A 27,898-nucleotide genomic window follows, 5' to 3' on the forward strand; every position below is an offset into this window, starting at 1 on the left:
TGGAGGAGGACAGACATTTGTTCAGAACTCTTAAAGATGTCGAAGAAGCAAGCTCCGTAAGCAATTACTTTGGTGTTCCTCCACCGCAAAAGAAGCGCGTATTCTCTGAATTTCCGGGAATACTTTTATTGTGACAGCGAATGCACACCTGCGGACCACTTATGTGCAGCCCTGACTATAAATCATGTATGTTATTGTGTAAAAATTAATTCTTGATCCATCAGAAGTGTAAGTGGGACAGTCAGAGTCGCTAAGAATGAAAGTTTCATAGAAGATTCCATAGGAACTGCTTGGGGTCATTTTTGACCCCACTTGTGGAAGAGTGGGGTAGTGATACAAAAACTGCATTTTTTTTAAATTAATGAAAAAATAAATAAAAATGCAAATGGCCTCATGTTACAAACATATTTTTTGAGGAATACCTGGAATATGAATATATTACAACTTTGCATTTTAAAGATTTTGAAGAAAAACAACCCCTGGGGTCATTTTTGACCCCACGTGTGCATCTAAGGGTTAAAAGATGTCAACAAAACAATCAGTTCCTTTTCAGTAGCTGTGTACACACACTGGGGTGGCTTCTGCTCCTGAGGTAGAGCAGGTCATTTTGGTTCAATCACTGGCTGCTCTAGTTTGCATGTTCAATATACTAACCCCACGTTGCTCTCCAATGCATCCATTGGAGTGTGGGAGTATTATACCTTATAACATTTAAATAGAAGTCAAATAGAAATAATAATAATAACAGATCGTGGACCCATGTGCCCAGGCCATATTAGAAAGGACAGAACCCCGGCTTTAAGACCCCGCATTCATGACCCGTAATGAGCCAGCGTATTAGAGTACTGTTGCCGCGCTGTCCCACTGTGAAAAACGAACACTCCTGTTTACCACAAATCGTCTGGTAACCTGGAATTGAAAGCATATCCTGCTCCGAAAAGTGAGGACGATAACTGTGGTTCAAAGCTGGTAGAAGGGGTAGCACGCCGTACGACCAGTCCCTTAAAATGCTCCAGTAAGCGGCCACTACTAACAACTTAGCATTTGTAAATAAGAAACGATCCTTCCCCCAGCTGGATGAGCTGAAGGGAGACGCTCTGCAGTCGTACCAAGAACAACCTTCGAGTTTTTTGCTGTTGGTTTATTGGTCTATTTCTCTCTTTTTTTTTTAAAGTGCTCTGTTTTTGCAGGAAGACTTTAGCGTTGTGAGAACAAGACTGGAGCTATTTTTGATTCGACTTCGAGGCGGCAGCTTAAGTTTGTGGCGCTGCTAAGAGCACGTTCGAGTTTTGATGCTAGTGTAAACCCATTTATCTGTCTGGACCATCAAAGCGCTGAAGTGTGACAGAGTGACTGTTTGGATTCCAGGAGAGCGATGAGAAGAGCGTTCGGATGCTCAGGCTCGCTGACGATAGCGCTTCAGTTTTAGGCTCCCTTCGTGTTTTTTTTTTTTTTTTAATCCGTGTGGGCTATTGTAGATCCGTTTGGTTGGCGAAGGTCCTTATCTGGAAACATCCAGTACCAGATTTACTCCTCACCCCCTTCAACGATCAAACAAGCCGGGAGCAGACCCTCGCTGTCCCACAGTAACGGATTTCTTTTTGGACTGAGGCAGTTGAATGGATTTTCCGGTATACTGCTAAAATTGGTTAAAACGAACTGTTCGCGATTCAAATAATTTTTCGGTACCAGCTTACTCTGACTCGTAAATGTTCCACTTTGATCGTTGATAAAGGAATATATCTGTTTGGCGACATTCAAAGGCAAAGTGCTCTTGATTTTGTTTCCTGATTATTTATTGTGATATTTGAATACGCTGGTGGAGAAAATGAACGTGTATCTTGTGTGCCTTTTCCTTACTTTGGATTTAGCCACCGTGGCTTTCAGTCTGTCTACGTGCAGTACGCTGGACATGGATCAATTCAAGAAAAAACGCATCGAAGCCATCCGAGGGCAGATTCTGAGTAAGCTGAAACTCGCCGCCCCCCCAAAGGACTTCCCCGAACCCGAGGAGGTGTCCCGGGACATCGTCTCCATCTATAACAGCACCCGGGACTTATTGCAAGAAAAAGCGAACGAACGGGCGGCAACTTGCGAACGGCAACGGAGCGAGGAGGAGTACTACGCCAAAGAGGTGCACAAGATCGACATGCAGCCCGTCCACTCGCCAGAGAGTAAGTATGCGTGTCTGTGTGCCTGCACTGATGCCATTTCAGGCCAAAAGGCACAACTTCGAATACCGCTGTCACGTGTGTTTGTGATTCTTTTGGAAAATCCTCTCCATCACGCTGTGCTGCGAGAGTGTAAGGAAAACCAGGCAGAGCTAATATTAAAAATAAGCTACACTTTTTATATATCGGCCGCTTCTACTCTTCACAAGGCTGTGTGTTGCCTTGTAACTTTACCATTACACACTTGGTCTCTCACTCGAACAACAGCGTCAAGTGTGAGCTTTATTGTTTGCCTGACTAAGTGATACCAAGTCAGCTGGCCACAATACATTTGTGAGCATGAACCTATGGCACAAAAACAAGCAAATTACTGGACTTCTTGTTCTTCATCATGTCGCCAGTGGCGTGTCCAGTGGGCCAGGCCACCCCCCCAACCAGACTGGCCACCCCACGTGCCACCCTGAAGCTAAAACAATAAAATTCAATGAAATACCAAATGTACGATTATGTTTTCACAGTGAAGCTCAGATATCCGAGTGTAAGTGAATGCAGCATCGGCTTCTGCACTATGAGCATCATGTTAGCAAAGGTAGGAGAGCTAAGCACGAAAGACGGCACCGCAGAAAACATTTTTTCGGTGACAGATTAACAGGTTAACATTGCTGGACTGGCCATCGGGCATACCGGGCATTTGCCCGGTGGGCGGATGACTTCTTTATTTATTTATTTTGTAAGGGCATGAACAATGAGAGGTGGTGGATTGGCCAGATGCTGGCCGATGTGCAAAAACTCAGTTGTTTGGTGGTCGCTATGTCGGAGCTTCCACAGAGGCCAGCAGGTGGATGAGGGAAGGGAGGCAGGAGGAGGAGAGACCCGAGGCGCCGCCAGTCCGATTGTCAGGTGAACTGAACTTCAGGTAAGAAGTTATGACCTGCAGTCTATCTGGGTCAGATATAAACCAAGTTTAGGTGGAGTTTATTTTCGTTATGCTGACTTTTTACAGCAAGTTACAATAACTCGCGTACTCATGTGCTAGCTAGCATGACGGAGTTTCTGTACAGCTGGGTGGGTGCTGTGATGTTACTGATGTTGAACTTTATTTTATTCATAAGGTTAGTTAGTAGAGTTGCCAACCGTCCCATAAAAAACAGAATCGCCCCGCATTCAGAGAAAATATTACACGTTTCGTATTGAGCTGAGAAGGGACGCAGTTTGTCCTGTACTTTAAGTATAATGAAAAAGACACAGCTGGAGTTATTCTGTCTTTATGCTGCACAGCTGCCTCTTCTCCTCTCATTCTCTCCCCTCCTCTCCTGTTCCTACTTCAATCATGAAACTGATCAATGATCAGCTGATTGGCTTTTCTCTTTTTTTATCGCCCACTTTGCGCCAGAAAGAGGAAACCGGCGGATGTCGCGCTAAACAACAGCAGCACGTTTAAGCTTGGTCAGGTGTTAGAATTTATTTAATAATAATTTCTAGTATCAGCTGATGTTTGCTGGAGCCACAGCTGTAAAAGCTGCTGGTCATGATATCGGTTTGGATATGTGGTGAGAGGGAAACATGAAGATGAAACCAGGAGATGTCCTTACTGAATCATCAGAGCTGAACAGGTGATGGAGAAACAGGTTTACCTTTTAGGTGACATGAATGAGTTGAAGGGAAGTTATGAACTGTTTCTGAGAGACAAATAACACCAGGATCCTTTTCTAAGTAGCTGATAGCTGGTAACTGTGCAGGGGCGGGTCTAGCAAAGTTATGCCAGGGGGACAGGTAGGGCATTAACAGGGAAAGGGGGGCACAAATATATACTTTTCTTTCTTATTCTCATTTAAAATATCTAGCTTTTATTAAATAATTATCTGAATCTTGTGAACAAAGTTTTTATTTGACGTAAATTGTATAGAGATCATACATATACCAACAAGACAGTGTACATCACTGTCACAACAGCGTTTGTCTTCATTCAAAGGCTTTATGCCCGATTTTTTGTCCCAGTCCAGCCCTGCAGGTTAATACTGGCAGTGTCACCATGCCAGCTGACTGTATTTCATCATCAGCCAGTGTTGTTCTTTATACATCAGTATTACCAAAGTTTACCATAAGGCAGCATAGAAAGTATTTACTTGCTTTCAGGTTTCATTCAAAAGTTAGTCTTTTCATTTGTTTCCCCACTTTTTTCCTGTTTCAAAATCAAACACCAGTTTGTAAGAAGATTATCTTCTTTTTTTAATAGGCAGATAAAGTTTTGCATTGGCTAATTTGTTAAAAAATGTTCGTATTTTAATATTCAAAAATGTTTTTGCCCAAAACATATGTGCACTATATTTCCGTAAAAATACTATGGAAATATTGCTGTCCTTGAATGTTGAATAAACACTGACAAAGCACTGATTGTATCTCTTGTACATTATCAGCGCAGTATCTAAAAACTTTGCACCGTAGTGGTTAAAATCTCATTCTAATAAGAGTTAAAAGCGCATTCGGTTATTAGGTTTATAGGGTTATTGAATTATGGCTAACGGTTGGTGGAATTTTTTTTTTAACATTATCTGCCAATTACATCTGCCACCCTTCTCCAAATCTGTGCCCCTACCTGGCCCCCCCAACAAAAATTTTCTAGACACGCCACTGCATGTCGCTAATTGAACTTGATATGTTTTGTTTCCTGATGTACATATTGCACATGGAAGTTTTCTTTTCCTTCCTCTATCGTAGGGCTGAATTAATAAAACTACAATTTGAGACAAAGAACTAGAAAAATTTGCATTTCCTGCGAAAATGCTGTGTGGATGCCTTAACGCAGAAGCTGTCTGCTGAAAAGCTGAAAAAGATGAAAAGTTGCAAAAAGTTGTATGGTGGTGAAGAAACTTAAAATTCTACTGAAAACAAGTGAAGAAGGAGAGATTTTTGCTTAAAAGTGGTGAAAAGCAAAAAATTCTACTGAAAAGGGGTAAAGACGGCGAAATTTTGCTGAAAAGTGGTGAAAAAAAAAAAAAATGTTGCCCTGACCAGGATTCGAACCCAACCCTCCTGGTCTTGAGTCGGCTACTCATCTCACTGAGCCAAAGAGGCTTTCCGTTCTGCTGAAATGAGCAGAAGCTGCTGAGAATTGTGCTGATAAGAGGTGAAAAGGCTGAAAATTTTGCAAAAGAGGTGAATAAGCAGAATTTGGGCTGAAAAGAGGTGAAAATTCTGAAAAGTCTGCTGAAAAGATGTGAATGAGCAGAATTTCTGCAGAAAAGAGTTTTTTTTTTGAAAACAGCAGAAAAAACTGAAAATTTTGCTAAAAGGGGTGAAAAAGCTGAAATTTGTGTTGAAAAGAGTTAAAAAAGTTTAACTGTTAACTGAAAGAAATGTTATCAGCACAGAACAACCTGGTTCTGCTCAATTTCAGTCCACCAATCAGAGGTACTGCTTCTGTCTGCTTCATCAGGCTGTGTACTTGTATGTATTTCTGCCATGGAGTGTTAACAAGAATCTGAGGTCCATTTTAGAAAAGCTGCTAAAATCATAAAACTTTGCAGAACTGTAATAAATTAGCAATATAAATTACAGGTCTGTGATAGTGTATCAATTTGTAGTGAAAAAAAATGTTGAACAAGGTGGAATTGAACCCACGACCTTTGAGCTGCAGAGCCGTGTCATTACCGATTGTGCCACCTGGAAAGGGGGCGGGCGTCTGAAAAACAGAGACATGAGCAGTCAGAATTAGATCGCGGTGAGAGGCGAAAAACGCCGTTTTTTGGTGTTACAAAATGTTGTGTAACTCAAAAACTATGTGGGATATAAGCATAATTCTTGTACTGGGTGAAACAGCGGACTTTGGTGAACTTTCACTGCAATTGTCATAGCTCTTTGTACCTCCGTCGCGGAGATATGATGAGAGAAGAAACGGCTTCATTTTCAGAGTTTGAAAACAGAGAGAAGGACAGATTTCCACCCCTCAAACAAACATAATTCATGGCTCAACGGTAAGATGACTGTAAAAACTGCTTCGACCGTGAGTGTCAGCAGAGTCTGAAGATGAATTGGCACAAGCCTCATGTCTTAACTTTGCTTTGTTAAGGAGATATGACAATTTGAAAATGCCTCTCATTAGAGAGTCCCAGCGCTGATTTTGAACAGACTCTCCATTGACTTTCTATGGAGAGTTTTAAGACTTTGTGTTGCTCTGAGGCGATTTGATAAAAATCTGTAACTTCCACAACAGTGTTAGTAACATTTTCTGAAAGCCAGCAAAAATACCTACGTTTTGATGTCTAATTTGTGGGGGTTGAGTGGAAACTGAGCGAGTAGCAAGAAGTTGTTCAGACATGAAGAGAAAATTCAGAACAGACCAGCCCTCACTCTGAGTTAATTGCATAGCAACCATACCAACGCATGTATTTTCTGGAAAATCACAATTTTGCAACTGAAAACTTAAAGACAGAAGAAGATCTGAAAAAGCTGAATCATACAGGAATAGCCCAATAACTTGAGAACATTTTAAAGTTTGAATGGAGTTTCTAGGTGAAAGTATGAGGAAGTAAAGTTTCAAAAACAAGCAAGTTTTAGCAGAATTGTGGAAGTTTCCCATTCATTTCAATGGGACAAAAAATTGCATAAAAAGCTTAATATTTTAAAAAGTATAATAGTTACAAGTACAAAAAGACAGCAGGAATGAGCAGAAACAGTAGAATATTGTGAAATTTGAACTGAGAAAATAGCACAAAAACTGAGGAAGTAGTTAAGCGGCAAAGAAAGTGGCAACTTGAAGAATAAAGTATAAAGAACTAGAAAAATTTGCATTTCCTGTGAAAATGCTGTGTGGATGCCTTAACGCTGAAGTTGCCTGCTGAAAAAGCTGAAAAAGTTATATGGCAGTTAAGAAACTGAAAATTCTGCTGAAAACAGGTGAAGAAGCAGAATATGTTTTGCTGAAAAGTGGTGAAAAAAAATGCAGCCATGAGCAGGGTTTGAACCTGGCCCTCCTAGTCTCAAGGCAGCTACTCATCTCACTGAGCCAAAGTCACTCTCAATGAGTCAAAGTCATTCTCACAAAGAAGAGGGGGAGAGACCGACAATTCTGCTGAAATGAGCAGAAGGTGCTGAGAATTGTGCTGATAAGAGGTGAAAAGGCTGAAAATAATGCAGAAAAGAGGTGAATCAGCAGAATTTCTGCTGAAAATAGGTAAATAAGCAGAAAGTTGCGCTGAAAATACATGAATCAGCAGAATTTCTGCTCAAAAGAGTATTTTTCTGAAAACAGCTGAGATTTGTGCTGAGAAGAGGTGAAAAGGCTGAAAATTTTGCAGAAGAGGTGAATAAGCAGAATTTGGGCTGAAAAGAGGTGAAAATTCTGAAAATTCTGCTGATAAGAGTTCAATCAGTAGAATTTCTGCTGAAAAGAGGTTTTTGCTGAAAATAGCTGAAAAAGCTGGGATTTGTGCTTTAAAGTGGTGAAAAAAACTGAAAATTCTGCTGAAAAGGGGTGAAAAAGCTGAAATTTGTGTTGAAAAGAGTTAAAAAAAAGTTTAACTGTTAGCTGAAAGAAATGTTGCCATAAGCGGGATTTGAACCCAGGCCTCCCAGTCTGAGAACGTATGCTCATCTCACTCAGCTAAAACACAGGTCAACACAGCAAGGAAAATCAGTGATGGCACTGATGATATGGCAGAAATGGGCAAAAAATATTGCATAAAAAATTCAATATCTCAAAAAGTATAGAATTGAGGAGCACCAAAAGTCATAGCAGGAAAGAGTAGAAATAGCAGAATTTTTTAAAGTTTGAATGGCGAAAATCGGATAAAAACTGTGGGAGTAGTTAAGTGCCAAAAAGTGTACGGAAGCAACTGGAAAATAGTGGAATAAAGAACTAGAAAAAGTAGAAAAATTTGCATTTCCTGCGAAAATGCTGTGTGGATGCCTTAACGCAGAAGCTGTCTGCTGAAAAGCTGAAAAAGATGAAAAGTTGCATGGTGGTGAAAAAAAACATGTCGCCGTGAGCAGGATTTGAACCTGGCCCTGCTGGTCTCAAGGCAGCTGCTCATCTCACTGAGCTAAACTCACTCTCTCAAAAAAGAGGAGGAGAGACCGACAATTCTGCTAAAATGAGCAGAAGCTGCTGAGAATTGTGCTGATAAGAGGTGAAAAGGCTGAAAATTTTGTAGAAAAGAGGTGAATCAGCAGAATTTCTGCAGAAAAGAGGTAAAGAAGCAATAAGTTGCGCAGAAAAGAGGTAAATCAGCAGAATTTCTGCAGAAAAGAGGCAGAACAAAAGAGAAAACTGAAAACAGGTTTTGCCATGACCGGGATTTGAACCTGGCCCTTCTGGTCTCAAGGCAGCTGCTCATCTCACTGAACCAAACTCATTTTCACAAAAACAAGAGATGGAGCAACTGACAATTTTGCTAAATGAGCAGAAGCTGCTGAGAACTGTGCTGAGAAGAAGTGAAAAGGCTGAAAATTTTGCAGAAAAGAGGTGAATCAGCAGAATTTCTGCAGAAAAGAGGTAAAGAAGCAATAAGTTGCGCTGAAAAGAGATGAATCAGCAGAATTTCTGCTCAAAAGAGTTTTTTTTTCTGAAAACAGCTGAGATTTGTGCTGATAAGAGGTGAAAAGGCTGAACATTTTGCAGAAAAGAGGTGAATCAGCAGAATTTCCGCAGAAAAGAGGTAAAGAAGCAATAAGTTGCACTGAAAAGAGATGAATCAGCAGAGTTTCTGCTGAAAAGAGTTTTGTTTTTCTGAAAACAGCCAAAAAAGCTGGAATTTGTGCTGAAAAGGGGTGAAAAAAATGAAAATTTTGCCTACAGGGGTGAAGAAGCTAAAGTATACCAAATCAAAGTATTTGTGCCAAAACATAGTGTTTCTGCCATATTGTGGTACTACTACATTACAACATGAATACGGATTAAAGATAAAAGAAACTGGCAACAAATTCCTCCACTACAAACCAGTCTGATACCACTTCTTTGCAGTGTTCACGTTTACTAAGGCACTACCCAAAAGGCGCCACGAGAGGGTACTCCAACACAAGAGATGAGGTGAATGAGCAGAATTTCTGCTGAAAAGAGGCAGAAGGTTCTGTATGTAGAAAAGAAACACTGTTGAACCATGTGTGAAATAAATAAAGAAATGAAATGAAAGAACAACCTGGTTCTGCTCAAATTCACCAATCAGAGGTACTGCCTCAGTCTGCTTCATCAGGCTGTGTACTTGTTTCTGCCATGGAGCGTTAACAAGAATCTGAGGTCCATATTAGAAAAGCTGCTAAAATCATAAAACTTTGCAGAATTGTAATAAATTAGCAATATAAATTACAGGTCTGTGATAGTGTATAAATTTGTAGTGAAAAAAACAAAACAAAACATTTGACCAAGGTGGGATTGAACCCACGACCTTTGAGCTGCAGAGCCGTGTCATTACTGATTGCGCCACCTGGAAAGGGGCGGCGGTCTGAAAGACAGATACTTGGGCAGTCAGAAAATAGATCGCGGTGAGAGGCAAAAAAACGCCGTTTTTGGAGTTACAAAACGTCGTGTAACTCAAAAACTAGGAGGGCTAGCAGCATAATTCTTGTACTGGGTGAATCAGCGGACTTTGGTGTATTTTGACTGCGATTTTCATAGCTCGTTCTACCTCCGTCGCGGAGATATGACGAGAGAAGGAACGCTTCATTTCCAGAGTTTGAAGACTGAGAGAAGGACAGATTTCACCCTCAAACAAACGTAATTCATTGCTCAACGGTAAGATAATTGTAAAACTGCTTCCACTGTGAGTGTCAGCAGTGTCTGAAGATATATTGGCACAAGCCTCATGTCCTAACTTTGCTTTGTTAAAGAGATTTGGCGATTTGAAAATGCCTCCCGCTTCAGAATTTCAGCTCTGAATTTCAAAACCTCCCCATAGACTTTGAATGGGGAGTATTGAGACCTTGTGTCACTCCGAGGCAAATTAAAAAAACGGTAAATCTCACAATAAAGATAGTGACATTGTCTGAAAGCCAGCAAAATTACCTACGTTTTGATGTATAATTTGTGGGGGTTGAGTGGAAATTGAGCGAGTAGCAAGAAGTTGTTTAGACATGAAGAGAAAATTCAGAACGGACCAGCACTCACTCTGACTTAATTGCATAGCAACCATAGCAATGCATGTATTTTCTGAAAATCACAATTTTGCAACTGAAAACTTAAAGAGAGATAAGATTAAACGGTAGAAGATCTGAAAAAGCTGAATCAGACAGGAATAGCCCAATAATCTGAGAACATTTTAAAGTTGGAATGGAGTTTCTAGGTGAAAGTATGACAAAGTAGTTAAGTTTCAAAGACAAGCAAGTTTTAGCAGAATTGTGGAAGTTTTCCATTCATTTCAATGGGACAAATTAAAGGAAAAAAGTGTAATATTTCAAAAAGTATAATAGTAATAAACACCAAAAGTCATAGCTGGAATTAGCAGAAAGAGCAGAACAGTTTAGAGTTTGAACGGTGAAAATCGGCTGAAAACTGAGGGAGTAGTTAAGGGCCAAAGAAACGGAGCAACTAGAATAATAAAGGATAAAGAATAAAGAGAAACAGGATCTCAATAGTGTGGATGCCTTTGAGGGCATCCACACAATAAAGAGAAACAGGAACTCAATAGTGTGGTTGCCTGAGGCATCCACACAATAAAGAATAAAGAGAAACAGGAAAACAATAGTGTGGATGCCTTGAGGCATCCAGACAATAAAGAATAAAGAGAACCAGGAACTCAATAGTGTGGATGCCTTTGAGGGCATCCACACAATAAACTAAATATATGGCCAGATACACACACAAATTAATGTTTTTTTTTGGGGGGGGGGGGGACACTGATTGGTTATGTTGTAAAAACCTCTTTTTAGGTAGTCTAGTTCATAGCTAAAATGATCCTGGGTTAGCGTGGTTGTTGAAACAAGATTTAGTCAAGTAGGGTAACAAAAATATACTTTGTATGTTAAACTTATTATTGAGAGGATTATCAAGGTAACAACTTCCCAGGACATTTTCCCAAAAATATAAATTGTCAGTGCTAATGACTAGTTGAAAAAATAACATTTATGCATTCAAGTTTAATTGTACAAATGGAGTAACACAGTAGTGCTGTGGATAGCACTGTCACCTTCAGTGGTGGGATTGTTAAAACCCTTTTATGTAAGAAACGGCATCTGCTACTGTCCCCACTTGCTGGACACGAATGGCCCAAAAATGTTGTTGTGCTTGCTGCTGCGCTTTGCCTGTACATAATTTCTTTACACCCATTTTATGTGTACCTGTTCTGTCAATTCAAAACATGTATCTCTCATCCATAAAGAAGAAAGCTTTGGCACTATCCCTACTAGTGAAGAGTTGTGGTGTTTCCACAACACTGCTTTCCTCACAAGTCTAGTAGCATTCAGTAAGTCAGTGGCATTCAGTAGTGGCCTCATTGTTTGACAAACAAAAAGAGCAACTACACAGCACACTAACTATATACTCCAAACATGCCAAATGTCACAAATCTTTCATTTCTTACACTACTCACTACATTACCTTCTCAAGATGCTGAAAAATGACCTGAAATGTAGTGTCACATAATTACCAGTTAACAAACTATTTAGAAAGATAATGATGCTTAATAATAATAATAGATTTTATTTGAAAGCGCCTTTCAGAACACTCAAAGACACTGTACACAGCAGAATAATAAAACCAAGCATGAAAGCAAGCAGTTTACACAATCATAAGAGCATAAGACATAAAACAAATTTAAAATAGCAGAGTGGTGAGGTTATGTGGGATAAGCTATTTTGAACAAGTGAGTTTTGAGTCTAGACTTAAAAAGAGAGAAGGAAGTGATATTTCTTATATCAGGAGGTAGGGAATTCCAGAGTCGAGGAGCAGAGAAGCTGAAAGCCCTGCTCCCCATGGTGGCAAGATGGGGAGAAGAGAAAGAGAGAGAGAGAGAGAGAAGAAGAAGATCTAAGACCCTGAGATGGAATGGTGATCTGAACCAAATCAGAAAGATATGGAGGAAAGAGATGATGACTAGCCTTAAATGTATACAAAAGTATTTTAAAATTGATGCGATATTTGACCGGGAGCCAGTGAAGCTGTTGCAGGACAGCATTGATGTGATAATTAGAAGGGGTCCTGGTGATATCATGGGCAGCAGAGTTCTGAACACGTTGGAGCTTGTGCATGGGTTTTTGAGTAAGACCAAAAAGAAGTGAATTGCAGTAATCAATCCAAGAAGTAACAAGGCTGTGAACAAGAATGGCAGTGGCATGTGGAGTAAGAAAAGGACGGAGACAATTAATGTTGCGCAATTGAAAATGTGCAGACCGAGTGACATTATTAATGTGTGAATTAAAAGATAGAGTACTGTTGAGGATGACACCCAAACTTCACAGAAGAAGAAACGGAGACCGGCGAGTTATTGATAGTAATAGAGAAACTGTTGGTTCTGGATAATGCTGATTGCCCAGAACCAAATAAAAATAGAAATAAAAAGTAATGTCCATGACTCTGCTGTAGACCACTCCATCATTTACCTCCTAATACACAATAAAAAATCAAAAAATCAAAATCAAAATTTATTTATATAGCACATATTAAAAACAACAAAGTTGACCATAGTGCTTCACAGTCAATAAAAGCATGAGACAATTAAAACAAAACAGTAAGAAAACAGGGCAGGAAACAATAGGTGGCAGCGCAACAAGCCAGATAACAGCCAACTAGTTAGAATCAAAAGCCAAAGTAAAAAAATGGGTATTAAGACGTGATTTAAAAGACTGGATAGACTCAGCGGCACGAATATGAACAGGGAGGTTATTCCAGAGTCTAGGTGCTATGGTTGCAAAGCCCCGGTCACCTCTTGACTTCAGTCAAGACCTAGGTTGTGCTAGGAACATCTGATTGGAAGATCTTAGTGCTCTATTGGGATTGTACAAATGGAGGAGTTCGGAAAGATAGCTGGGCGCTAAATTTTTTAGAATTTTAAAAGTGAACAAAATAATTTTAAAATCTATATGATATTTAACAGGGAGCCAATGTAAGCTGGCTAAAATTGGAGTGATGTGTTCATAGAGTCTAGTACCTGTTAAGAGACGAGCAACTGCATTCTGAACTGACTGAAGCCGGTAAAGAGAAGAGTGTTGGACGCCTGAGTAGAGGGAGTTACAGTAGTCCAGTCTGGATGTGATAAATGCAAGGATAAGCTTTTCAAGATCCTTAAAGGAAGGAATGGCTTTGCTTTGGATATCTGACGCAACTGGTAAAAGCTGTTTTTTACCACAGTGGAGACCTGTTTCTCAAGTTTAAAAAAGAGCTATCCAGGAACACTCCGAGGTTTCTTACAGTGAGCGAGAGATAGCTAGCAAGAGGACCTAGGGCATCAGCTAACTGGTCTGGCGGAATGTGACTATCAAAAACTATGATTTCGGTCTCAATAACTGAAACTAGCTGACCGTAGCACAATTGTGCAGGAAGAAGTTGTTTTGAATTTGCACATTTATCCCTGTGTCTGCAGGGGTTTCCTCTGGGTATTTGCTCTTTTTCACACAAGTCCAAAAGGGATAAAATTATCCAGGGATGTGAGGCAGGAAAGCTGTTTGAAACTTAACTGTGCTTAATGACTATATAGTTAATTTGTGACTTGTTGTCTAAAGGGCTTTGAGTGGTCAGTGGTCAATATTTGTCAAAAATTACAGATTTTTATCCAGTTATTAAAACACTTCTAAGCTACACCTTTTAGATTCCGACTAGGTTACAAGTTTTAATACAGTAAAATATTTTAGTCACCTTTTAGATTATGCTAATTTAGCTGACAGCTGCATTTAAAAAGAGTACAGTGAATGGCTCTAGCCTAGCCAGGTGTGTATTTTTAGGGTGTATCTGAAACATTTTCATTTGGATTCAAATGTTTTATCACTCCCAGAGGAGTTTAAGAGCCATTATGATACACTTAATGACAGCAGCTGCTGTGCAATGATTTGCACGAATAGAATATAGAAGACCTATCGAACGTCCCATTCTTGTTTCACAGAATTCTAGCTACTCAGCCATCCTGGCTCTTCTTTATTTTATTTTTAGTTTTTAATGTGCCAAGTGTTTTTATCTGCTGGCGGGCCATTCAGCACCCGGACTCTTCTACTATGAAGCCTTGCTGTTGTAATAGATGCAGTATGCAGTTTAGTGCCATCTTGCTGAAATATGCAAGGCCTTCCCAAGATATGTTACTGTAAAACCATTTCAGCACAGATGAGGCCTTTCCAAATGTGCAGCCCACCAGTTTCATAGACACTTATGCACCCCCATGCCATCAGATATGCAGGCTTTTGAACTGAGCACTGATAATAAGTAATATTCTTCTATAATCTGGAGGACTTGGCATCCATATTGTCCACAAAGAATTTCAAATTTTAAATCGTCTGACCAGAGAACACTTTTCTGCTTTTCCTAAGTCCATTTTAAATTAGTTTTGTCCCAGAGAAAACATTGGCATTTCTGGTCATGTTCACATATAACTTCTTTATCTGCTTGATTAAAGGTTAAACCTGTGTTTGTGGATGGCACAATGAAATTTTCACAAAGATTCTGAAAGTGTTCTTCAAGGCCATGAACTTGCTTCCCATGACAGAATCGAGTTTTGTTTTTAATGGGGTGCCACTTGATGGCCAAAGATCATGGTCATCTTATATTGATTTTTTGAGTCTTGTCCCTTGCAGTACAGATTTCTGCATAGTGCTACATACTGTACATGATTCCACAACAACAGACAGAAGTCTGGCAGAAGCAATAATGCTGTCAGTTATTATTAATAATAATATTAATCTTTGCCCAGTCGTCATAATTGTTATAACTCAAAAGCAAGAAAGTAGGATTAACAAAATAATTATTTTTAATTTAGTATTTTTTTTTTTTAATTAATGTCTACCACCACCATACTTTTGTACTGCCACCTCCAAACCACATTCTACATAAGTTATATTCCCCTTAAAACCATTTTTAATGTTTCTTTTTTAAATTACCAAGTTTATTTTAATTTTTCTGCTCTCAGTGTAGAGGAAACATTATGCACAAGAATCCCAACTATAGCAAATTTGGTAACCTTGCTCATCTTTCTAACTGCTTTCTTCTGTGAAGCATTTTCCAACATTCAACAGAATGTTGAATACATTTCATGCCTATAATACAAAGCATGTGATTAACAAAAAAAAAAAAAAAGTATAATAATACTACTTTTTTTTAAATTTTTTTTTTTATAAAAAGTATAATAACAATAGTAGGCAGCACGGTGGCACGGTGGTTAGCACTGTTGCCGCACAGCAAGAAGGTCCTGAGTTCAATTCCACCATCAGGCTGGGGTCTTTCTGTGTGAGTTTGCATGTTCTCCCCCGTGTATGTGTGGGTTCCCTCCGGTACTCCGGCTTCCTCCCACCGTCCAAAGACATGCAGTTTGAGGGGATAGGTTAATTGGATAATCCAAATTGTCACTAGGTGTGAATGTGAGCGTGAATGGTTGTCTGTCCCTGTGTGTTGGCCCTGTGACAGACTGGCGACCTGTCTAGGGTGTACCCCGCCTCTCGCCCTATGACAGCTGGGATAGGCTCCAGCGCCCCCTGCGACCCTGGTAAGGATAAGCGAAAGCGAATGGATGGATGGATGGATGGATGGATAATAATAGTAATTGTGCTGAAAGAAGCACTTATTTAGCCAGTGCTATATCCGCTGGCTAACTCTGATCTATGAGCGAAGAAAAAAGTGATCTGTAGAAACAAAATAATAATGTAAAATGCAATCACAGATACATGGGGTGGCTCAGGAGGTAGAGCAGGTCATCTACTGATTAGTGGTTTGATCCCTGGCTCTTCTAGTCTGCATACCAAGTATCCTTGGGCAAGATACTAACCCCAAGTTGCCCCAAGTTGATTTTGTTCATCTGGACGTAGCGTTTTCAGTGGGAGAAACGTTTCGTCACTCATCCAAGTGACCCCTTTAGTCTCAGCTGACTGCAGGTTTCCCCAATCTTAGGAAGTCACTTGGATAAGTGACGAAACGTTTCTCCCACTGAAAACGCTACGTCCAGATGAATAGAATCAACTTTTGGGGATTTACTTACCTGGATGATTGAGTATGCATCAAGAAACATCCACTGGAGTATGAATGTGTGTGAACGTTAGTTAGGAAGCACTAAAAAGCTTAGAAGAAAGTGATTGTGTGAATGTGGCATGTTGTATTGAGCGCTTTGAGTACTCCGGGAGAGTAGAAAAGCGCTATGTAAGAATCAGTCCATTTACCATACAGTAACCCCAATCTGGTTTTCCTTTTCACATCAGAAACAAGAGCTCATAAACAGAAGTTAAAGTTAATTAACATGACACTGTATATGCGTTAAGATGTATTTTGCAGGACATGATAGGCTTTGACGTGCCTTATGCGAATACCTTGAATATGAATTGAACAAGCCTAATGTCAAGGGCTGTCAGAAAAATTTTTGCAGGGTATAAATAATACTGGTTCAACATGTTGGGAGTAAGCAGGCTCGAATTGATTCTCATTCATGTGAGTTGGTGACAGTAGCCAGGTCCTCACATCTAGAAATCAGTGCTGACAGAAGAGATCAAATAGTTAACCTTTTAGTTATTTCTCTCTCTCTCTCTCTCTCTGTCTCTCTCTCTTTCTCTGTCTCACACACACACACACACACACACACACAAAACACAATCAATATCAGACTGGTTGTACTGGGCACCAGCAGTGTTTTTAAAGTTTAACCGCATACAACATCTGCCAAACAAAAACGGAAAAAAAACAACAAAACCCTTATGCCATAATAAAATTTCATGATTTTAAGAAAACATTTTCTTAAAGGCAAAAATATATAAATATCTGAAACACAGTCAAAGTCAAAATAAGACACAGTGGCTTGCAAAACTATTTGGCCCCCTTGAATTCTTCCACATTTTGTCACATTACAGCCACAAACATGAATTAATTTTATTGGAATTCCACGTGAAAGACCAATACAAAGTGGTGTACACGTGAGAAGTGGAACGAAAATCATACATGATTCCACACATTTTTTACAAATAAATAACTGAAAAGTGGGGTGTGCGTAATTATTCAGCCCCCTTTGGTCTGAGTGCAGTCAGTTACCCATAGTCAGTATAAATACAGCTGCTCTGTGACGGCCTCAGAGGTTGTCTAAGAGAATATTGGGAGCAACAACACCATGAAGTCCAAAGAACACACCAGACAGGTCAGGGATAAAGTTACTGAGAAATTTAAAGCAGGCTTAGGCTACAAAAAGATTTCTCAAGCCTTGAACATCCCACGGAGCACTGTTCAAGCGATCATTCAGAAATGGAAGGAGTATGGCACAACTGTAAACCTACCAAGACAAGGCCGTCCACCTAAACTCACAGACCAAACAAGGAGAGCGCTGATCAGAAATGCAGCCAAGAGGACCATGGTGACTCTGGGCGAGCTGCAGAGATCTACAGCTCAGGTGGGGGAATCTGTCCATAGGACAGCTATTAGTCATGCACTGCACAAAGTTGGCCTTTATGGAAGAGTGGCAAGAAGAAAGCCATTGTTAACAGAAAACCATAAGAAGTCCCATTTGCAGTTTGCCACAAGCCATGTGGGGGACACAGCAAACATGTGGAAGAAGGTGCTCTGGGCAGATGAGACCAAAATGGAACTTTTTGGCCAAAATGCAAAACGCTATGTGTGGCGGAAAACTTACACTGCACATCACTCTGAACACACCATCCCCACTGTCAAATATGGTGGTGGCAGCATCATGCTCTGGGGGTGCTTCTCTTCAGCAGGGACAGGGAAGCTGGTCAGAGTTGATGGGAAGATGGATGGAGCCAAATACAGGGCCATCTTGGAAGACAACCTCTTGGAGTCTGCAAAAGACTTGAGACTGGGGCGGAGGTTCACCTTCCAGCAGGACAACGACCTTAAACATAAAGCCAGGGCAACAATGGAATGGTTTAAAACAAAACATATCCATGTGTTAGAATGGCCCAGTCAAAGTCCAGATCTAAATCCAATCGAGAATCTGTGGCAAGATCTGAAAACTGCTGTTCACAAGCGCTGTCCATGTAATCTGACTGAGCTGGAGCTGTTTTGCAAAGAAGAATGGGCAAGGATTTCAGTCTCTAGATGTGCAACGCTGGTAGAGACATACCCTAAAAGACTGGCATCTGTAATTGCAGCAAAAGGTGGTTCTACAAAGTATTGATTCAGGGGGCTGAATAATTACGCACACCCCACTTTTCAGTTATTTATTTGTAAAAAATGTGTGGAATCATGTATGATTTTCGTTCCACTTCTCACGTGTACACCACTTTGTGTTGGTCTTTCACGTGGAGTTCCAATAAAATTAATTCATGTTTGTGGCTGTAATGTGACAAAATGTGGAAAAGTTCAAGGGGGCCGAATACTTTTGCAAGCCACTGTATGTATAAGATATGTATTCAATCTAAACTAAGGCAGTCATTCACAAACTGTGGTACGTGTACCACTGGTGGTACGTGTGCTGCCCCTAGTGGTACGCCGGAAGTCTACAAAAATTGTTTTAAGATTAAATAATATGCCATGTTCTGACTGAGTAATTTTTGAAAAATTCAAACGTACAGTTCTGCTATCACTTTCGACATCAATGAACTCAGAAAACTAAACAGCAGTGACGTTTGTAGGGTTACTGACTTTTCTGCTAGTATGTAATGATGTGCTACGTGGTGGCTAGCTACACGGCTTTGGTTAGCATAATATAAACACAGTGAAGCTGGAGGATGAACGTTAACTTTTTTCCATTTGATAAAAGTTAACACGAGGGTGACCGATGGTTAGGGACAAATGCAAATGCATGGCAGGATCCTGTAAACGGACCAAACTTCAGTCAAGAGAACAATGAAATAATCCATCCACAATACGAGGTTAGTTATTAATATTTTGCTGCACGGGCTGGGCTGTAGTTACATCCAAAGGTTTTAAAAACTGAGCTTTAAAACATGAGAGGCCGACAGTGATCACTGCCTTTTTAAGGTGCTTGTTCAGATTAAATAGAACAAGATACAAAGCATTAAAACATGTTAAAAACACAACAGCCTTTATGAACGCAGAGTAGCTTGGACCCGGAAGCAGGGTTCATACGTTATCACTTAAAGACCAGACATTCCAACTGCTGTGAATGTTATAATGCAGTACAGTTCTTGTTATTATCACTTGTCACATCCTGTTTATGACAGTTAAAATAAATAACATTCATATAAGAAATTAAATTGTCTTGTGTAAACTATATCTGGTGTTAAATAGGCCTATACAAATGTACTTTAATGTCGGTCATAAGGGTGGTACTTTAAGATTCATATATTTTATGAGGTGGTACTCATTGTAAAAGGTTTGAGAACTTCTGAACTAAGGCATAAAAATGTGGCTTTACTCTGTCCTCTTGGATGGCTTTTTTTACATTAAGAGGAGGCAAAAAGAGTTAAGATGATGGTGTTTCATCAGCTGGATGAGGTAGATTTGGTATGTGTTTATTTATATTTATGTGCATGTTTGTCTGCTTCTTTAAGTTTGCAGTGAATGAGTGAGTTTGTGTCTGTAAGCCTTTAAAGGAGTATGTGGTGGGCTCAAATAAAGAAAACCGTGCATATCAGCATTCTGAAGTTTGCCCAGTGCTTTGATGCAAAGTTTTGTACTGCTGAAAACAAGACATTCCAATAGTGTAGATGGTAATTAATATTATTAACAATTCAGTGTCAAACCTAACAACCCTTAAGTCAGTGGCACAGAGTCTTACTGCCCGATCTATTTTTATTGGTTTGTGTAAAAAGCTTTTGTTTTTATATTTTTTAAATATTAATGCAATTAATTAAATATGGTCATGACTCCCTTCACAACTAGCCCAGCCACAACTGGGCTAGTTGTGAAATTATTAATACAGTTACTACCCAACCAACTGGGGTAGTAACCGCAGTCATAAATTCCACAATTTTGCCAACATCCCAAAAGCACGAGACATAGATACAACTAGTATGACTTGTTCAATTTGTATAACCCAGTGTGAAGGCTCATAACAATCAGAAATCCAGTTAATGAAAATATTTTCTAAGATCAATCAAAAAAGCATAAGCAAAACAGAGGTGTCTAGCTTCTAAAAAGAATGTTGATTTCTACAGTGAGTGGTCGGGGTTTTTTTTTAAACCAAGAGTTATTGTATCAATGATGCAATTGCAAGGAAGCAATCTGCTTATGGAGCTACTGAGGTGTTTGTGAAGCCCAGGGTGTTTTGATAATGGCTTCAGCTTATCTGTATTTTTTGGATTGGGCTTTTCTCATTTTCTCACATTGTTGGTAAACATCTTGCAGTAGTTGGCACTACTAGGTCATGCTAGAAAGGAAATTGACATCTCCACATAGCCTGTCAGCAAAAAGAATCATGAAGTGCTCTAAAAATCACCTTTGACATTAAAAAGACCAATAGCTATCAACACCAGCAGATGACATGGCACTCAATCATCATAGACTGTGGAAACTTCCTACTGGACTTGAAACTTGGATTCTGTGCCTCCTCATCCTTGCTGATGACTGATAGGACACAAACAAGGCACCAAGATGGTGAAGTGCATGAACAAAAGGCGAACTGTTTCTTTTAGGTAAGGTGTCTGTGAAAAGGGGAAGTTGTCAGACCCAGGCTACGTCCACACTAGCCCGGATAGATTTGAAAACGGCGTTTTTGTCTGAAAACGCTCCGCGTCCACACTAGCATTTTCAGTCGTTTGCAGAGTTGCGCATCCACACTGAAATGGATGAAAACGCTTACGTTCCAGTACTGCACATGCATGAAACGCAAGAGGATTCGACCTGCCACATTTCTGTCTGCCGCTTATTTACTTTCCGGCTCTTTGAAACATCGTGGCAAAATGTCAAGGAAAAGCACCGAGTTTTTTAAATGCACTAACAATGAGGTGGAGTTGTGGCTGCGAGTAACACAAAAGTACAAAGTTGCGAAAGCGAGTGAGAATTAAAGAATTTGAAGAAAAGCTGATTAATCTTTAATAGGGCTGTCAAAATTGAGAGCAAACAAAACAACTGCTGTATAATGCCCTCCGCTATCTTAGTTTAATTGGTCACATGACTGCATCATATGACTAACATGCGTCATCGTTTTAGAAAGTCTTCGTTTTCGCTGTCCACACTGTGACATAAAAGCACCGTTTCCAAATGTACGCATTTTCGAGAGCGTTTTGAAAACGCCAAACCAAAGTAATTTGGGATAAATATTGCATTTTATTTTATTAAATTTTTTGAAATGAGACAATGCGCAATTATTTGGGGATTTAAGAAAATGTGTTCATGATCAATGTGGGTGCACACTTATGTTTCCACATATATATTTAGTATAAGACAAGGATCATTGTGGTTGAAAAAATATTCTTTGTCCAGGGAAAAAAAATTCAGTCAGATGATGAATTTGTCTATTTGTCTATTTCTCCCTCATTTTAAATGTGGCATAAATCTCATGTCACTGATATCACTAATACATTCTTTCTGTGTGTCTATTTGATTTCAATGTTGTAGAGAGTAATTTACACAAAATTTCTATCTCTGAAATAGATGAACATGATCTCTACAAATGTAACCACATTGTGCTGTTGTTATTAAAAAACAAAACAAAAGAACTAAATCAGTGCACCATTCAGAAAATATCCTCTTCTTTTCCCTCATTTGATGATGCTGATGATAACACTCCCCCCTGCTGATTTGAAAAAAAAAAAAAAGAAAGCAATCAGAATATTTATCCATTTATAAGGCCAGTATGTGAACATGGACCCAAGCGAAGAATCAAGCATGGAAACGGTGGATGGATTTCTCACAAGCTTTATTTACAAAACCCAAAAGTAACACAGTGACATGAGGGAGGAATATTTGGTGGGGAGTCTGATGTGAAGGAACTGTAAATAGAGGGAGAAGATGATTACAGGGAGGTGAAAGGAGCTTGAACTGGCGAATAGGTGAATACAGTGGGCCCTTGCTATAACGCGGTTCACTTTTCGCGGCCTCGCTGTTTCGCAGATTTTTTTTGGTGCAATTTTTCATGCTTTTTTTGTCAATCAACCTCCTCCATGCCGTGTCTCCTGTACAGTACAGAATGCGTTCAGCTTGTCAAATTTACATAAATCTTCGATCGCGAGCAGTGTGACTCTGAAGTGCTGTACTGTATGTTTGTAAGTTTTCTCCCCAACAAACCCAACACTGTCGACGAAACGTTTTGCACCATCAAAGGCAGAGGAGGACACTAACCATCGCACAAAAAGTAGGACTTCTGGACATGCTAGAGGAAGGTAGAAGTTACCATAAGGCACACCGAATTACAAGGCGTGTTAAGCGAAACAAAACAGTCAGATAAGTCAAACTTTACTCAACTCATTCTTCTTGCTTCCTCTACTTCTGTACTATTGATTCATTAATGTTGAATTCTCTCGCAGCTGCTCTATTCCCATGTTCTGGACCTGAGAACAGGGTTTGATCTTTGGTTTCACTTTATAATACTGGACTTATTTTTCTACGAAGGTTTGAAGTGTATAAACATAAGAGAAAAGTGTGAAAATGTTCATGCTTGTCTGAGAAAAGTGTATGAAGTGTGTAGTGAAGGGTTTTACAGCCTTAAAACATCTATAATAATTGTAAAAAGTAAAGCTGGCTACTTCGCGGATTTCAACTGTTGCGGGTTATTTTTAGAACGTAACCCCCACGATAAACAAGGGACCACTGTACTAGGTCTGAGTGTCTTACTTGGCAGGAGGAGCGCATAAACCTCTGAGGGGAGGTGAATGGCCATCTAGGAGGGTGAGTGGAATAGATTATTCCAACCTTGATTCCTTAAGATACAGGGAGACGGTGGCAGGAGGACATGCAGGCAGACCTGGTAATCTTGCCGTGGAGACCAGCTTCCTGAGAAAGCGGGCGGCAGGTGAGTAGAGTGACAAAGTTACTAAAAGTACAAGGTAAACGAGGCAAGTAAACAATTTTAACCAAGAGCATGAACATAGAGGTACTGTTACCAATGTAGGGCCAGCTGACAACCCCCCCCCATGCCTTCAACCTCTGCAGCAATCCTGGCAGCACTCATACGTCTATTTTCAAAAGACAACCTCTAGACATGAAGCAGAAGGGGACACATTTATGGCTCAGGTGGCAGCAGGCTATGACAGAGTAGACCGAGCCCCAGGCCCAGAGACCCAATGTCTACATGTGATCTAAAATTGAGAAGTGGGCACTGGCACCAGAGATGAGGCTGAAAAAACAGACGATGAGGGATGGGGGGGGGGGTTTCTAAGCTACAGAAGTATAGATTTGTGCCCCTGACAGATTTGTGCCTTTGGTGATTGGAACTCTAGCTTCCTTTGCCACATTTCTTACAATAATTCTGATGTTATTGCAAGGTTCCTGATAGAATATGTAATTCACTGTTCACTTACACACTTTTGTGTAAGCAAAAACTCCTTGGAATTTCTGCAGTTAAAGAAAGTGAGGCTTCTGACTAAATCTGTGATATCATTGATTGGCCCCCACACTTTCATGACCTGAAACCAATGGAACACTGCTGGGACATTATGTTTCAGTCCATCCAGTGCTGGTAGCTTGTGCCTCAGACTGTTCAGGAGTTCAATGGTGCACTGCTCCAGATCTGGCAGAAGATTCTCCAAGACACCATCTGTCGTTAGGAACGTGTTGTTAGGCATGGGTGTTGTTAGGCATGCATACAAGCACATGGGGACCATACAAAGTACGGAGTACCATTTTGAGGTTTTACTTTGATTTTCGGGTTGTCTTTGAATTCAGGTTTATAAATGTCCCATCCTTCTTACTAATACAAAGGCCATAACAGTATAGCTATCCAGCATGATTTTTTGTGTCTGTTGTTCTGTAACCATTTGTCTGTAGTCCTCAACTTTAAAAACACAATATTATTGAACTCTGAGACTTTGCCTGAGTGACCAAAACATAGTTGTTATCACGATGCTTAAATGGTACATGACTAGATGTAGATTCATACTGGGCATTAATTTTACACTTTAAGCACCTCATCTATCATGCACACATGTACCGTTACACAAAGATGAAGAGGAAACCTTTTCTGGCTTGTTCCACTTCAGAAGCTGAAAAAGGTTCATGTCCCACATCAGAAGTACTTAAATCCTTAACAACAAAAACTGTTTCATCTTATATTTTTTAATTGGTTGTCCCACAAGAGCAGTGGCAAGCCCCACAATCTAGTAAAGCAAGAGTAAACTCATAATTATCTTTTCACAACATGAAGTGTTATTTTCTAAAAGAATACTTTTTGATCCCTAGAGTAGAGTTACAGACACTAGGAGAGTCAATGCCAAGGTTTGCCGTTATGCCATGATTTTGTGACCCAACCCCTTTTGGCTATTGTGACGTATGCGACACACACACACACACCGTTTTTGCTCACGATCACGTTTTTTATTTATAATAACAATGCACCGTGACAGCTTGTTCCGGTCCAGGCAACCTCCCGCTCGACTCTGCCGTCACTACATAGACACACAGAAGGAAGACACTCATGACACAATCGCCTCCCGGTACCACCCCCCTGAGCTCACCGCTCCACCCCTCCCCTGCAGCTACGCCGGGACCACACCTCCGCCACAGCTATTTTTCTTAAATACTAACCCACATGTATTTTCTAAATTATTACTATCAACTTTGCACAGTTTTGCTTTCCCTACAGTATCCAATACTGACAGACCACAAAGTGAACTGTAATATTTGGTAAAACAAGCAACTTTCTACAACCCAAGTAATAAAAATTGGCTAGTAGGCATAATGGAAATGTAAGGAATTCCTAGCAGTGTGCTCCACATACTTTTTTTGTACTACATTTTTGTTAAGTCATGGTCTAGCATGCGGGAACAGAGTGTGAGACACTGAAACTCTTTCCTAGTCTAATGCATTATGCAGCTGATGTCAGCGGGCAATATAGTTTGCAGTGTTCTTGTTAAATTGCTTTAAACATACTGAGTGGGCAAAAAGGTAGCTGCAGTGAGAGCTGAAAACTTTAAGACCTTGGGATATTTGCCTGAATGATGGACCTCACCACAGGATTTTTGTTGAGAACCCACTTTCTGTTCACTTATGCAAGACGTGAATGCCGCTGCTATTTGAACTGCTCAGCCACGGTGGCCAGCATTGCATAACAGAAGGGAGAGAAAAGGGGAGATTGAGCGAGAGAGTTAAGAATACTACATTTTCCTCCAACAATGCATTGTTTACAGCAATGGCACCAGTCTGGTGCAAGATGATGGTTTTTGCAGAAGTGTAGGGGAAATGGGGGGAGGATGTTTGATGCTCAGGCTGAGCCTGGGCTGGGGAGCATTTCTCATGCTACATGGGAGTTCGAGCTTTGTTTTTGGCTCTGTCTCAAGTATGGTCTACTGGGTGGTGTGTAATTTATTGAGCCAATATTTGTCTACCATGCTGTGATGTGTGTATACTGCCTTCTAGTAACTTGTTGCTATACATTTAAAAAAATGTATAGCAACAATGTATAGCAGCAAGAAATTAAAGTGTGCAGCAAAAAAACTAAAAGGAAAAAAAAGTTTCTGTTTTTTTTTTTTTAACAGATTAAAGCTTATATGGGATAAATAATCTAGACCAGGTTACTGGAATTTACTTCTGACAATAAAAATATATTAGTATGTTGGCTGGGATTTTTTGGACATGTGCAGAGGAGGGATAGTGGATAATAGAGGGATTACACAAAGGATGTTGAAGATGGAGCTGCCAGGCAGGAGGAAAAAAGGAAGACCACAGAGAAGATTACTGGATATAGTGAAGGAGGAGATGTGCAAGGTTTGTATGATAGATGAGGATGCTGGGATAGGTTGAGATAAATGGTAAATGGAACGATTCTTGTATAGTGCTTTTCTACTCTCCCGGAGTACTCAAAGCGCTTTACACAACATGCCTCATTCACCCATTCGCAAAAGCACTTTTTTCTATGGTCTGTGTAAGTGCTTTGTCTAACATTCACACATATTCATACTTCGATGGATGCATCGGAGTGCAACTTGGGGTTAGTATCTTGCCCAAGGACATTTGACAAGCTTCTGTTTACCCTTTTTTGCCCAATTTAGATTAATTTGGCAAAAAAGGCACTGAATCCTAAATTGATTATAAATATAATACACTACATTATAGAAACATGGGCATAGAAAAATGTCTGTGCATTTTGGGGTGGCTGTAGCTCAGGGGGTTAGTGGTTAAATCCCTGGATCCCCCTAGACTGCATGCCAAGTATCTTTGGGCAAGATATTAACCCCATGTTGCTGTCTGATGCGTCTATCAAAGTATGGATGTGTGTGACTGCACTTAACAGCATAGAAGACAGTGCTTGAGTGAATAGAGGAATGTAGCATGTTGTATAGAGCACTTGGATTACTCCGGGAGAGTAGAAAAGTGCTACATAGAAATCAGGCCATTTAAGCATTTCTGTGCTGCAGTGTTACTCAGCTCTCTGTAGCTTCCTTTCTCCTTTCATTCCTCAAAACCCCATCCCTTTAGAGATTGTGTATGTTGCCAGGCAATTTTAAAAAAAAAAAAAAAAAAAAACAACCCTGAAAAATTTTAGCAAAAGAAATCAAAGAAATTACAATGCAGTATCCTCAGTTGAACCAAAGAGGATTGGTTGGATGTGGATTATTAAACATTAGGTCTCTCTCCTCTAGGTCCCTGTTAGCATCTGATTTAATAATTGATCAACATCTTGATTTATTTTGCCTTTTAGAAACTTATTTATTACTATTATTAGTAGACTCAGTGGGCTTCTCTCAAAATTTAAAAGAGCTGACTCACCAATATAATCACACTCTGGATCTCCTTCTGACACATGACATAGAAACTGAATATTTAACAGTATTCCCCGAAAACCACCTTTTGTTGGATTACTTCTTAATGTCATTTAATTTTATAGTAACGTATTATACATCAGTGGGGAGTAAATTTCATTCATTAGTGTGTCTATTACTGTAGACTCCATTGACAACTCAAAGAAGACCTACCATTAATTAATACTTCATTCTGATCAGTCTATCTCTATTAATGAGCTACAAACCACGGGCCTTCAAGCTGGCAGTAGTTAAACCCTTAATTAAATGGTAAATGGACTGATTCTTATATAGCGCTTTTCTACTCTCCCGGAATACTCAAAGCACTGTATACAACATGCCACATTCACCCAATCACTTCCTCTATACGTAGTGCTTTCTAACTACATTCATACTCCAATGGATGCATCAGAGAGCAACTTGGGGTTAGCATCTTGGACAAGGATACTTGACATGCAGACCGGAGGAGCCAGGGATCGAACCACCAACCTTCCAATCAGTAGGTGACCTGCTCTACCTCCTGAGCTACAGCCACCCCAAGCTTACAGCACCTGGTATTCCCAGGCGGTCTCCTATTCAAGTACTAACCAAGCCCAACCCTGCTTAACTTCCGAGAGCAGACGAGATCAGGCGCGCTCAGGGTGATATGGCCGTAAGCATTAATTAAAAAGACATCACTTGACCCAGCTGTGTTATCTAACTGTAGGCCAATCTGACACAGAGCTGGGAGGAAGGAACGCACATGGGAACAAGGCAGACTGGGGGGTCAACGGGAGAAGACACAAAGAGGAAAACACAGAAACAATTAA

The 27,898-nt window shown here is 40.0% G+C and overlaps 1 protein-coding gene and 1 non-coding gene across 2 annotated transcripts in view; one reads left to right on the plus strand and one right to left on the minus strand.

Moving 5' to 3' along the window:
* The first annotated feature begins 880 nt into the window (after positions 1-880).
* Positions 881-27,898, plus strand: part of tgfb2 (transforming growth factor, beta 2) — a 63,948-nt gene continuing 36,930 nt past the window's right edge. The window contains exon 1 of the mRNA XM_031749322.2: positions 881-2,174. Within this exon, the coding sequence (XP_031605182.1) occupies positions 1,829-2,174 (346 nt within the window). The 5' untranslated portion in view covers positions 881-1,828. The remainder of the gene's footprint in view (positions 2,175-27,898) is intronic.
* On the minus strand, positions 27,629-27,747 carry LOC116327680. The gene has a single exon (XR_004200016.1). It is a non-coding gene; the product is annotated as a 5S ribosomal RNA (ribosomal RNA).

Source organism: Oreochromis aureus, linkage group 11, assembly GCF_013358895.1.
Source record: "Oreochromis aureus strain Israel breed Guangdong linkage group 11, ZZ_aureus, whole genome shotgun sequence".
Classification (NCBI taxonomy): domain Eukaryota; kingdom Metazoa; phylum Chordata; class Actinopteri; order Cichliformes; family Cichlidae; genus Oreochromis; species Oreochromis aureus.